At 38.4% G+C, this 14,454-nt stretch overlaps 1 protein-coding gene across 1 annotated transcript in view; it reads left to right on the forward strand.

The window, feature by feature from the left end:
* The first annotated feature begins 8,292 nt into the window (after positions 1 to 8,292).
* The window catches only part of gna12a (guanine nucleotide binding protein (G protein) alpha 12a), a 40,138-nt gene continuing 33,976 nt past the window's right edge, over positions 8,293 to 14,454 (forward strand). Inside the window, exon 1 of the mRNA XM_028459156.1 lies at positions 8,293 to 9,005. Within this exon, the coding sequence (XP_028314957.1) occupies positions 8,688 to 9,005 (318 nt within the window). The 5' untranslated portion in view covers positions 8,293 to 8,687. The remainder of the gene's footprint in view (positions 9,006 to 14,454) is intronic.

The following is a 14,454-nucleotide window of genomic DNA, read 5'->3' on the forward strand; positions in this document are numbered from 1 at the left end:
GCATGTTAAATATGGACCAAAGGCGGTAGGCAGTCAAAAACCCCTACCAAAAACTGGACATCTCACTTTGTAATCTGTGACCCAGCTGGAGAACAACACCCTGTAACAGTACCTCAGGTGTCTGAGACCAATACCACATTGGAGCTGTTACAGACATTCAACTTCACTCAGTCCAAATGGATCTGACCGAGACCCTATCCCACTAGAGCCTACTCCCGCTACAGTTCCTTGTTCAGGCGGGCACTCCATTGCACCCGTCTTTTACCTGTATCACACAGGCTCTCCTCCCATATGCTGTAATCACTGCCTAATGTTGGAAACATTCTTTTTGTGTGGATTTTAAGGCAAAATCCCAAATCACATTTAGATTTATAATTTTTAAAAAAACACACTATGTGTTCCAGCAACAACACAAATCATATCAGAAATTTAGACCCTTCATGCTTGACTGTTTGACGTCTCTTGGGAAAAAAGAAAAACAATTTTAATGAGTTCTTTATCTAGTCAATCATTTAACAGGCAAGGCACAGATTTTCGTCTGGAATGTCAAGAAGGAAACGTCTGCACTTACCTCATTATCTGATGTATTTAGATCCCGGACGAGCCCCCAACTGTTTGGAGTGAAATGAGACAGAGTCAAGTTGAAGGGTTACAGGTCAAATGCGGGCACAAGGTTTATTTGGTCAAAGGGTTTTTGGGACAAACCGGTCTGGGATTCAAAGTTTTAGTGTGTGTCCCATGAATCTGTAGCTGTTCTGTGTTCTCAGGGTTCTTGTATGCTGCTGATAGCACTAACCATAACAATGATGGAGAAGAGACCAGGTAAATGTTATCAGTACGATAGTATCTGGCCTACTTATGCAAGTTTGACCAGAACTGACCAGCAGAGATTCTGTGATCACATATTAAGTTGTACTACTGACTCTAGACTTCCACAAACACACACTCACTGCTCAACATGCACTCCCAGCAGCATTAGCATATACTGTAAATAACTCATGCAGGCACAAAAACACACACCAAGAGGCCATCGCCTCTTTTCCCAAAGGTGTCATGGGTGAGTATGAAATATTAGTGTGTATGTGCAATACGTGAAAGTGTGCGTGTGTGTGTGATAAAAAGGCTTTTAGGCTAATTACAGGAAAAGAATGTGCAAGTATATGGATGAATTTTAAACATGTTCTGCTCACTTCTCTGCTGTGCTAACAGTAATCCAAATTTGTTGACACACTCACTGACTGCTGTTGTGACTTTAAATGAGAAACTTATTTTATTAGAATGCTTTGGTCCATGCATATGTATGAGTTTGTGTTTGCTGGACATGATGTTCTGTCTTAGTGAGAGCCTGAATGCAGCCACGTCATTGTTCATTGCTGATGCTATGCTTGCTGACCTTGCAAATCATTAATTGTGTCTTAATCAAGTGAATCGTCAGGGGATGAAGGCTTGCTGGGAGGCTCAGCATCATGAACTGTGATGTAACAGCACTCTCTGATGGAGAAATCTAGAGCCACAGCAGGGAGATTTAAAGCATGCTGAAATGAGCCTTTTATTTATGTTTTATTTTACTATAGTTCTTTTCTGTCTCTGTTTTTTAATTTTTTTAATCTGTATCTCATTTTGGCATTAGATATACAAGGCCAGCCAAGGCAATAAAAAACTTCCATTTTTTGTTCCTTTTTTTTTTTCTTAAAATCAACCACAAAAGGCTTGTAAATATGCTTTCTCTATCACACAGTCTTACAAAGCTGTGCTAAGACTGAGGGCAAATATATATTTAAATTCCTACTGGGTTAGAAAATGGATGGTTGACTGAACACATTTTCAATAAAAAAAAAAAACGTAGTTTAAATAATAGATAAACTTGATTTAATATGAACAATGACTGTTTAAGAAGAGTCTGCTTTCAATCATCAAAACACATTTTTTATGATTTCTATATTATCGTATAATGTACTCCTGTTATTTTGCCCGGATGCTGCCTTTTGGCCAGATTGTCACAGTAAATGAGAATTGGTTCCCAAAGACCAATCCGGAAAAAAACAAAGGTAAAATAATATTCTCTAGTGGACCTCAGTTCTCTTCAGAGACCCTCACCCACCACATGTTTGCACTTGTATCCAACTGGATGGTTTCTGTTGGCTCCAATTCCTTTGACTTGGCACTCACCATCTTGGTAACAGTTGGCGGGCAGAAAGAAATCTGATGGCTCAGGATCAGTGAACTCCATTAGCATGCCTTAGACCAGGCAACCTAAGGCTCATGAGCAACTTATGGCTCCCTTGCCCCTCCCTTGTGGCTCAGCGACCAATCACCATTCCCCTGTGACTATCAAGTATTTCATCAGGCTCATTCATTGCCATTCAATAAAAATAATGTACGTGTGCTTCGTTATCTCAGCACCAAAAGAGGAAAGATATTTGCTGCATGTCGAAGCTGTAAAGTGAACTTTGTTTGTTGGCAGTGTTGATGCCACAGTGAAGCTCCGCCCACTCAGTGACAGGGAGGGGAGAGAGCACAGAACTGCACCTCATTCCGTGCTACTGAATAAACGTGCAAGTGTTGTGTTGGAACACGAGTAAAACTGTATACATTATGTTTGAGTATATTCTCTGTGTATTTTATAACAGACTCAGGTGCACTTCCGTTTTCTCCACATGCATTTAATCCAAGGGTGCCGAACTCCAGTCCTCAAGGGCCAGATTCCTGAGACTTTTAGATGTTTCCCTGCCCTAACACACCTGAATCAACTGAATGGCTTGTTATCTGCTTCTGCAGAGCTTGATGACAACACATTGGTTTCAACGAGGTGTGTTGGAGCAGTGACACATCTAAAAGTCTCAGGAATCCGGCCCTTGAGGACTGGAGTCCGGCAGCCCTGATTTAATCCCATCCATGGGCTAACTTTTATGGCCTGTGAGCGCTAACCATTCACCATGGCCCTGTGAAATTCACCATTATTCTTCTTTTGGTGACAGATCATTAGATACTGACCACTGCAGACATACACTGAACAAAAAGTCAGAAAAACAGTCAGTATCTGGTGTGACCACCATTTGACTCATGCAGTGCAACACATCTCCTTCGCATAGAGTTGATCAGGTTGTTGATCGTGGCCTGTGGAATGTTGGTTCACTCCTCTTCAATGGCTGTATGAAGTTGCTGGATATTGGCAGGAACTGGAACATACTGTCGTATATGCCAATCCAGAGCATCACAAACATGCTCAATGGGTGACATGTCTGGTGAGTATGCTGGTCATTCAAGAACTGGGATGTTTGCAGCTTCCAGGAATTCTGTACAGATCCTTGCAACGTGGGGCCGTGCATTATCATGCTGCAACATGAGGTGATGGTGGCGGATGAATGGCACATCAATGGGCCTCAGGATCTTGTCACAGTATCTCTGTGCATTCAAAATGCTATTAATAAAATGCACCTGTGTTCGTTGTCAATAATATACGCCTGCCTATACCATAATCTCACTGCCACCATGGGCCACTCCATCGTTGACATCAGCAAACCGCTCACCCACACGACGCCAAACACGCTGTCTGCCATCTGTCCTGAACAGTGAAAACCGGGACTCATCTATGAAGAAAACACCTCTCCAACATCCCAAACACCATCAATTGTGAGCATTTGCCCACTCAAGTCGATTACGACGACAAACTGCAGTCAGGTCGAGACCCCTATGAGGACGACGAGCATGCAGATGAGCTTTCCTGAAGGGTTTCTGACAGTTTGTGTAGAAATTCTTTGCTTATACAAACCGATAGATGCCGCAGCTGTCCAGGTGGCTGGTTTCAGACGATCATGGAGGTGAACATGCTGGATGTGGAGGTGCTGGGCTGGTGTGGTTATACATGGACTACGGTTGTGAGGCGGGTTGGATGTACTGCCAAAATCTCTGAAATGCCTTTGCAGACGGCTTATGGTAGAGAAATGAACATTCAATTCATGGACAACAGCTCTGGTGGACATTCCTGCAGTCAGCATGCATATTGCGCACTCCCTCAGTCATCTGTGGCTGTGTGATTAAACTAAACCTTTTTAGAGTGGCCTTTTATTGTGGCCTGCCTAAGGCACACCTGTGCAATAATCATGCTGTCTAATCAGCATCTCGATATGCCACACCTGTGAGCTGGGATGGATTATCTCTGCAAAGGAGAAATGGTCACTAACACAGATTTAGACACATTTGTGAACAATATTTGTGAGAAATAGGTCTTTTGTGTTTATAGAAAATGTTTTAGATCTTTGAGTTCAGCTCATGGAAAATGGGAGCAAAAACAAAAGTGTTGCGTTTATATTTTTGTCCAGTGTAATTATCAACCTAGATATTTAACCTGTATTTAGTACAGACATTTCCAATGTGTACCTGCACACCTGTAAATTCCTGTTAACTATGCTACATTCAAAGGGATTAATTTTCCTGTACCAATCCATTCCATTGGTTCATCTGCCGATATGGAAATGGGCCTCATTCATTAGCCAAGAAGAGTATCTGCTAGCCTCTGATAAAACTTAACAACTACAACCGTGTAACCTTGTCTGGCATTCTACCAGTAAAAACACCAATCATTTTCAGTGATAAAACTGGTAATTACAAGTAAATATAAGCCATTAACTAGTTTACTACCTCATCTTACCAGTCACAAGATATGCATGACTAGAAAAAATGTTTACTCGATGCCTGATATCTCAAAATCAGAAACAGGTGTCAATCAGATGATCAGGATTTCACTACACCTGTTAATGTTTAGGTAATAATGGTTTATGCTGTGGATCATTGCATCTGTTTAATATTAGCAGTAGAATTACTGAACAGCTGTTCAGTCTGTTCTTTGCGTCAGTTTGAATTATCTTGAACTGACATATCGGCAACACTCATTAATTATCAAAGGACAAGCATGCAACACTTCTGGAACAACAACTGAAAAGTGAATAGGACAAAGAAGGGCAAAAAAACTTTAAAGGACATAACTCCTGATGTTGAATCATCAACTTGACGTAAGAGGGTTTATTTCTCACAGGAGAGAAAATGAATTGAATGAGTGGACAAACAAAAGAAAAGCGCAGATACATTACATGTGGCAAATCAAAGAAAAGGAGAACTGGAACAGCTCTGCAAAGACAGAAAGAGAGGATGATGAATCAAACTGAATGCATACTCAGTTTGGTTTTGTAGACTAATAAAAACACCATGAAAAATAATAATTATATTTATCTTTTAACAACATCTGATGGCACTTAGTACATTTGAATGGGACCTGAGAAATTATCACATAATTTTGATTAAGATGGAATATAAGGAAAATGGAATGTGTTGTGAAGGATGGCCTGAGATAGTTGAAAACATTCACTGATACAATATATATATATATATATATATATATATATATATATATATATAATTAACAATTAAATGGCGGGCCAATAACTACAACCAAAGACAACACTGCCTGATGGAGTTGGATTCGAACCACCAACCTACCTCCCAAAGAGTATTTGTGTGCAGCTGAGGTCTACAAACACAAGAATGAAATACAGAAAATGTATAAAGAAGTGTTTCAACCCAAACCCTTTGTAACCTGGGGAATACACATTTATTATCATCTTTGGTTAGTTGTTGAAAACAAAAAGCCTCATCATCCAAATACATGTAAACCTATAGGATGTACCTGGACTGGCTGTTTGCCATTTCTAATGAGTACAGATGATCTCACCTTTATTGATTTATTTTGTTGGAAAAAAAAACAAAAAAACATCCAACTTATTTCAATTTAACTATATTTGTACTAAATACATAGAAGTCGTCTCCTATCACTTTTCATTTTTCATTTTATTATTACTGTAACATATAATAGAAAAAAAAGATTTCTGCATGAGCAAGCATACTCTCAAATATTGACAGCTGTGTTGAAACCAGCATTTCCTGTTGGACTTTTGTGACAACTTGTTAGTTTCAGGTTTGAACACTATTCGTCATTTATCTGCATGTTCCATAGCAGAGTCGGGTCAAGAGAAGCCTATCACCAGAGCAGACGAAATACCACAAATGTTCTTCTGCCTTTGAGCATTTCCAGCATCTTCTTCAAAGTAATGTACAGTAACTTCAAATTGTCTTTAAAAACATTTGTAACTGTAATAATTTAAAAAAAAAAAAAAAAAACATGGAAATAAGGACAGAAAAAGCTTCAATAAAAATACCCAAAACAAAAGCTGTTGGAAATTTCATCTTTTAAAACAACTAAATGTTTCAAATAAGGACAAAATTGAAATATTGATGGTCTTTATTATCAGTATAGCAACATTACATTCAAACTCTTACTTTTCAGTACAGAATAAAACTCAACTTCATTTTATTCATACATATTTTGCTGTGAGACTGGGTTGTACATAAATATGCAAACAGGAGAACAATAAAATAAGCTAAGTAAAACAAGAATAAACACTAAAAGTAGCCTAAGTGTTTTGCAAAACAGTAACTATAGAACACTAACATGGGTTGAAAGACAAGGAATAAAAATGGGTTTTGAGACAAGTTTTCTTGATGGACAGTGATGAGGCTTGTCTAATATGCAACAGTTGCTAAAAGTAAAGTGCAAGAGGAAAAAAAGCTTTGACTCTGGGTTCATACATTTTTACATTGACTCTAGAGCATTGATTCTCAAAGTACCCCTTCTCTTACTTTTGAATCCAAGTACCCCTTTGTCCGACCAGAACATTTTGCTCAGAATACTGTGAAAAAACAACTATAGAGCATAATGATAGAATGAAGGAGTGATAACACACATTTTGTATATGAAACAGTATTATTCTCTCTCAGTGTGGGTGTTTTTGGTGTCTTTTGGTTGTTTCTCTATTTTTGTGTATTTGTGTTATCTTGTGTATTTCTCATTTATTGTGTGTCTTTGTTGCCATTTTGTGTGTTGCTGGTAATAGTAAATATTTGTCTCTCTTTGTGTGTGTGTGCGTGTGTGTGTGTGTGTGTGTGTGTGTGTGTGTTTGGTGTCGTTTTGTGTAGTTTGTCTGTTGTTTTTACTATTCAGTATATTTTTCTCCTATTTTGTATGTTTTTGTTGTTGTTTTGTGAAGAATCTCATTTTGTAAGTAAGTGGGAAAAAAAAACAGTATTTATAGAGCAGTGGTTCCCATCCTTTTTTGGATCATGACCCCATTTTGATATCAAGAATTTCTGGCGACCCCAAAGACAATTTTTTCTAGAAATAGTTTTTGATCATGTTTGAGCTCAGATTTCTTTATTTACTAGACTTTTTATTTCACAAAGTGAAAATATAGAAATACAGTTGTTAACAATTGTGTGTTTTTAAAAAGGAATCTAAAATGTATTTTATTTTTCAGAAATTTTGGGTGATCCCTGCACATGGGATCCCGACCCCAAGTTGGAAAAACACTGATTTATTGGCTTCTGAATAGATTGATTTCTGTAGTTTTTATAATTTCCTGTCATCTCACGCTTGGGGTAGGACCAAGACTGAAACTTTATGTTCATTTTTCACTCTCTCTCTCTCTCTCAAGTACCCCATGTAGTGCCATTGTGTACCCCTAGGGGTACACGTACCCCCATTTGAGAACCGCTGCTCTAGAGGAGTCAGTGCCTGACCAGTCATGAACTTCACTGCACGTCTACTGGGACTATTATAAAGGGTTTAGATGTATCTGAACTACTCTGTATCTTGTGGGCATTCATAAGCTTCTTAGTTACCTGTTTGAAACATATCCTCATTAGAATCAACTTTATTGGCCATGATAATGCTAGGTTAAAGCTAATACTAGGTCAATATTAATGCTCGATTAATGCTATTGCTATGCTCATATTAATGATGATGCTAGGTTAATGTTATTGCTAGGCTAATACTAATGCAAGCTAATGCCAATGATAAGCTAATGCAGTGTGATGCAGGCCAGCATCTGCGTATTCACTTGTATTTTCTTTGGGAAATGCAAATGTTTTTATTATTATTATTATTATTATTATTATTATTATTATTATTATTATTATTATTATTACTATTATTATTATTATAATTATTAATAACAATAATATTGATATACATTATTCCTAAACAGGATAGGTAAAATTCACTGTGGGGCTACATTGTATATAACATTACCTTATTATGTTTTTAAGTGTGCAGGAGTAGGGGGTACATGGCTTCAGGTTAAATGTCTGAAGGGGTACGGGACAGTGAAAAGTTTGGGAACCACTGGGCCGAGTATGTCCAAATAACGCCTCTAGTGGTGGCCCTTTGTAGTGCAGTGGCGCCTCGTCAGTCCGACACTCTCAAGTTCAAGCCCCGCTGGGTCGGCTGTTAGGACCGTCCCACTGAGCGGCAAACAGCAACATTAAACCTCTTTCTGGACCTGACTTCAATTCACTCGATACTCATTATATCCTGTAGCTTTCGACTTAACTTGTGGGTGAGCTTTGTTGAGGAGGACACGGAGATGGGCTGGGACTGCCTGCCTGGTGGAGTTGAGGTAAAAGCTTCCACTTCATGCGGGCTTTGTGTTTGGGCTCTTCAGCCCTGGAGAGAGAGAGTTTACTGAGTGGATGTAGCCGTGCTGGGTCATCACCCCATCCCACAGACCTCAGTCCTATGATGAACATTATCTCACTGCAGTTTCGGTGAACTTTTTTTTTCTCTCCCACGACTCGCCATGTCGGGAGTGGTCCGCTCCCTGAGCCGCTGCCTGCTCCCGGCCGAGGCGAGCCGGGACCCGGGCAGCAGCAAGGAGGGCGGCCGGGAGAGGGACGCGGCGCGAGAGCGAGAGGCGCGGCGCAGGAGCCGGGAAATAGACGCCATGCTGGCCCGGGAGAGGAGAGCCGTCCGGCGGCTGGTGAAGATCCTGCTGCTCGGGGCCGGAGAGAGCGGAAAATCTACATTCCTCAAACAGATGCGCATCATTAACGGACAGGAGTTTGATCAGAAAGCACTGCTAGATTTCAGGGACACGATTTATGAGAACATATTGAAGGTAAGGACAGGAGAGCAACACACACACACACACACACACACACACACACACACACACACACACACACACACACACACACACACACACACTTGTTAAAGTTACAAATTTGGGTCCTAAATTTGGGGAAGTTCCAGGAGATTTAACAGTACAATATTTGATCACTTCTTCCTAGAAATTGAGGATTTAATCTCTTGTTTAAATATTCTGATAATCTAATCTGCTGTGTAATACATTTTGTAAACAGAAAAGTCACTTTTACATGAACATGGTAATTGCTGAGTTCCTGTTATATTATTTTTTCGTCCTGAGGCCAGGAGTCATACACCCACTCAAACCCACGAAGAGGTCTTGTTGATATAGTGCATATTTTTATCCTGATGTGTGTGTGTGCGTGTGTGTGTGTGTCCCATTGTTTGCTGCCATGGCTGGGCCTCCTTCACCAGCTAACAATACCAAACTATTCCTGAGGGATGAGCACATCCGCCTTGAGTGCTACACAGCCCCAGACAAGAATGATAAGAGCCCTACACTCCTACATAGACAAGACAACACACACACACGTTTACTTTTTCGCCCAGACACAAGCCTACATACTGTCCTGTCTCGAGTCAGAATACAATCCCCCACATACACACCCACGCTTTCACAATTAACAACATCCAGTTTATGGAAAGCAAAGCACACACAACGCATGGTGTGTGTAGTTGCTGATAGGCATGACAAAATCTGGATCATGCTGAATAGACCTAAATTGGTCCGTCCCCTGCACTTTCACTCGTTTTAACGAATAATGTCTACTTTATTATAATATGATGACCCATGCTTGCATATCTCTGAATTAATATTATTGTGTATACTATCTATCATTTCATATATTTCTTATGACAAAGCCCTAATAATGGTATAGGATTGTCCAAAATTATATCCATCACAAATAGAAATCCGTGTGTGAACCATAACAGGACAGATCACTGTGTGTTTTACAATGTCAAAGAATGAATACATAGACTGACCCTAAACACAATGTGGTAATACTTGTACCAGCTAACTGTTGTGTGTCAATTACAACAAAATTGGATTCAAAACAGATCATTTTTTTCACATTGTTGTTCGAATATACATTTTTTTGGACAAAATGTGGAAACTAATAATGTAAGGAGGATGGAATTAATCAAGAGAACACGAAGGAATAACTTGTTATTTTTTGTGCATGTTGTCCTTGTTTTCTGAATCTTTATAGATGTTTTTGTTTTTGGAGTACATTTTTTGTATTTTGTTTGATCACATGACATGATATTCTTGTTGAAAATGCATTATGCAATAAATCACAATCTTTTTAGCATCTCATTGTAAATCATGGAGTGAGCAGTGTTAATGCAGTGTATTAGGTACTTAATACATATGAACTATTGATGAACAAAATCAAGCTGTGCCAATTCAGCCATGTGTTTAACACCAAATATTCTTGATATAATGTTGGCAGTGGCTATCCGTACATTTGCTGTAATAATATACCGACATTCTATCTGTACGCAGCGCCCCTCATTGGCCAGTTTAAGTCACGTGACTGAGGTTAAACCTAACCCTAACCCTAAAAATTGTTGTAATATAGGGTTATAACTTAAACTTAACCCTAATCCTAAAACGCTACATACAGTATATGTACTTTGGTAAACGCACCAATAGCACCAGGGGTTGTCCGTACGGCAACCGTACGAATAGACACTTACTATAAAGTTTCTCCATGTAGATGACTTTACAGACTATTAAACTTCCTAAAAATTGTTCCAAATGTTAAATAAGGTTAAAAGAGTCAAATTACCTTGTTAATTCTACTTTAATGTGCTTCAGACGACTTATGCTGAAATCACGCAAGATTACGTTGCATAAAATTGCTTAGTATGATTACAAAACAATATTTTTGAAACTTTTTATTAAAACCAATTGGTGAATCACCCTCGTGTTTTGCATAAAATCCTGCGCAGCCATGTGATTGGAGATGCTTTTGCTGTGATGTGTCAGGTTTTCAAAAAAGAGAGGGAAAAAAACTGTTTCTGATCGCTTGTTTTTGTTTCAGAACGTGAATTCTGCATTTTCCATCCATTTTCTTGATTATGGAAAATCAAAGGGTTTACAATCTGTGTACCCTTCGTTCTTTTGTTATTCCGGTTTAAAACCAAATCAAAATAACAAATAAACCGTATGGTTATTTTGTTTTACTGACTTAAAACCAAAACTATTTTAAAATTAAATCTTCTGTTTGTGTGATATTTGGATATTTAAGGAAAACTATGGATGAGAGCTTCATGTTTTAAGCTCACCACACAGAGGGGACCCACAGATGGGGGCAGACTTTTATTCTGCTGCGTTTGATAAAAAATGATTTTGTAGCATGTTGTCCACCTCACACCGATGGAAAAGAGGTCTAATTTGCGAGTCGATGAAATTTCGTTAAAGAGTCATTGGCTGACTTAACAGTGTTACGGTCCAAATAGTACCCAGATAAACTGGTGACTGACTGTCAGCTGTGAGGCTGGTGTGAGGAATAGCTTTTACGGTTTGACACTTTAGCAAAAACAATTACAGCTTTTTTGGGGCAGTAAAAATATATATTTTGCACGTTATAAATACCGCTATCACCAGTAGATTCATTACACGACCTCTGGTTCCTTTAATCACATATCATGTGCATGTTTTACGTAACATCCATTCTTTAGTTTTTATTTATTTATGTATTAATAATATTTCAATTCACCGGTTCATTAGTAATGTGACTTGTTATGCGTTGCTCTATTTTTGTCCGGTAGTAAAGTCCTCCCCGTCTGTGGGTCCCCTCTGTGTGCTGAGCTTAAAACATCAAGCTCTCGTCCATAGTTTCCCATCAATATCCAATATCAAACACAACAATATTTAATCTTAAAACAGAAAAACGCTGCTTGTCTGGTTTTTGATTTTTCTGTATTTCTGTTTTGGTTTTAAGTCAGGGCACAGGGATTGTTTATCATGTTGTGGTGCTATCACTTTTTTGTCACTTGTGCCAATGTCAAACTAGCACTGTGTCAATGAGTCCTGACCACAGCTCTTTGTCTCTGATATTTTCTACACTGTGGCTGTGTGTTCGTTTGCTCATTTATCACTTTACTCTATTGTAGAAACATAAAACCTATGTAGTGCTTGCGAGATTCAAGTCATCATTATTCCAAGTAGAGAAGTTTAATGCAAACAACTGAATGCCCTGTTCATAAACTGGCTCACTTGCACAAAAATGACTTTAGTGTGGTTCAGAGAAACAAGCACACTTGTTTTGGAAAAGCAGAAGTTATGAATTGCTGAATTGAACCTTGCTTAGTGAGTGAATAACATCCTCATTCAGACAAAGTGAACACAGTAAACTTGCAGTGTTACAGGAAGAGAGACAGACATGAACATGATGGATTAGGGCACTAATGCCACAGATTAGGAAACTGATAAAGTCGTCTGTGACTCAGTCTTCACTCACAGTGATTTTACTGTTCAAACTGCTTGGTTGTCGAATCATCGATTTAAAGAGTGATTTAAATCGAGTGTTTTAAAGAGGGATTAGAAATATTCTCACTGGGTTTTTATTTCGAATCATTGTCACTCATTATCAATTGCAAAAAGAATGAGCTCAAACAATTGAAGACACCAAAAGTATGGATTCAGACACAAAGTAAACACATCACTGAGTCATACAGGGACTCACACTCATATCAGAAATCCGTCTCTTTCATTCTGCTTCCTTTAACACCCACGAATGTTATTTCTCATCCTTCTATTTCAAATAGAGGCATCATCTTTGACTTTTTTTGCGTTTGAAGGTTTTGAAGTTATTTTAAAAGATGTTTTAGTGCTGGGAAGGATCTGTTGATGATGTGGGCGTTTGGGTCTTTTGGAGGAAAACATTAAACCATTTGAAAAACCATCCTTCAACTGTCAGAAAACTTAGGTAGTGAGATACTGACAGAAACACTGGATATAAGCTTCAACAAATCTTTTTTTTTTTCTTGAATATATTGGAAATCCATTTCATATTTTACCTGAATTGGAGCTTTTACACAAATATTTCCTGGATAGTCCACTGAAATATCACTGTTGTGATATTGTATTAGTTTATTTTGGAATGTGAAGTCTCTATTTATGGGCTGTATGTAAGCTAGGATCATAGTCGCAGCAGAACCTGAAATCCAGCAACTCGTAATGATTCAGTAGTCACAATGGAGGAAGACTAAATCTGGCCTTTGGCTCTGATTATTCCAACCAGTCAATCAGAGGAAAGGGGAAATTATATTATATGACTGTAAGCTTCCAAAAAGCTACCAAGAGACTTTGACTTAATTTAAATTCTGCAGCTCAGCAGAAACAAAGAAAAGACTAAATCCTTTTGCTAACACATGCTGACATTGAGCCATATATGGATGGTGCTGCGATCATATACACATGGCATGTTGAAGGTTCACTGCTAAACAGCCTTCAAGGTTGCTTTCCCTGACTGTATCATGAGAATCACAAATTAAACTGATATCTGGTCAAGTCAGTGCTCCATTGTTTTGATAAAGACGCTTATGGCGCCACAATATCTCCACTTGTAACTTTTTCACTCCCATTTAATCCTAATATATTGATCGTCCTTTTTAACTGTATACAGAGGTTTAGACACACTTTCCCAATTAAATTCTATGAGAGGGTGTGGCCAAACTTTTTACTTGTAGTGTAATGCAGTTTTTTCAGCCAGCAACCCCCAAAATAAAGTTGCCAGAGAACAACCATGTGGAGACAGGGCCGTCTATAAGGGGGAATAAAGGGGGGAGCTTTTATCCATAAAGTCAGCAAAGTGATGGTCTATTGTTCTATGAATCTGTGGTACCTACATTTATTTACCGTATTTATCTGAATAATATCCAGTGTTATCCAGAAAGTGTAGTATTATTTGGGCCATAGTATATTGTCATCTTAAAGATGTAAATCCCTCTTTTTATCAGAAATAAAATAGGTGGAAAAGGTGGTGAAATGAGATTTTAAAAAGCACAGAAATTGGTTAAAAAGTTGTAAAATATAGTGGCTAAAAACAGACAGAAAAAGTAATAAAAAATCGTTCATAGTGTCAATATTGGCTTTAAAGTGCCAGAAATGGGGGTAAGGGGTTAGGGTAAGGTAATTTAAAAAGTAGGAACAAATAATGGGCACGACAAATCTCAAATCTGGTTAAATTGGTAAAATTATGTATGAAATATTGTGAAAAGAGGTTAAAAAAGACAACAATGGGTCAACATATGCAACATTAGGTTGGAAAAGTGGTGGAAAGTCTTTATAAGTGCTGAAAATGTTTTAAAAGTGGAAAAAAATGTGCAGAAAAGGCATTGGAATTTGATGGAGAAGTGGCAGAAATGGGAGTAATGTAGCAAAAATGCATTAACAGGAGCAAACATAT

Source organism: Gouania willdenowi, chromosome 1 (assembly GCF_900634775.1).
Source record: "Gouania willdenowi chromosome 1, fGouWil2.1, whole genome shotgun sequence".
NCBI classification, from domain to species: Eukaryota; Metazoa; Chordata; class Actinopteri; order Blenniiformes; family Gobiesocidae; genus Gouania; species Gouania willdenowi.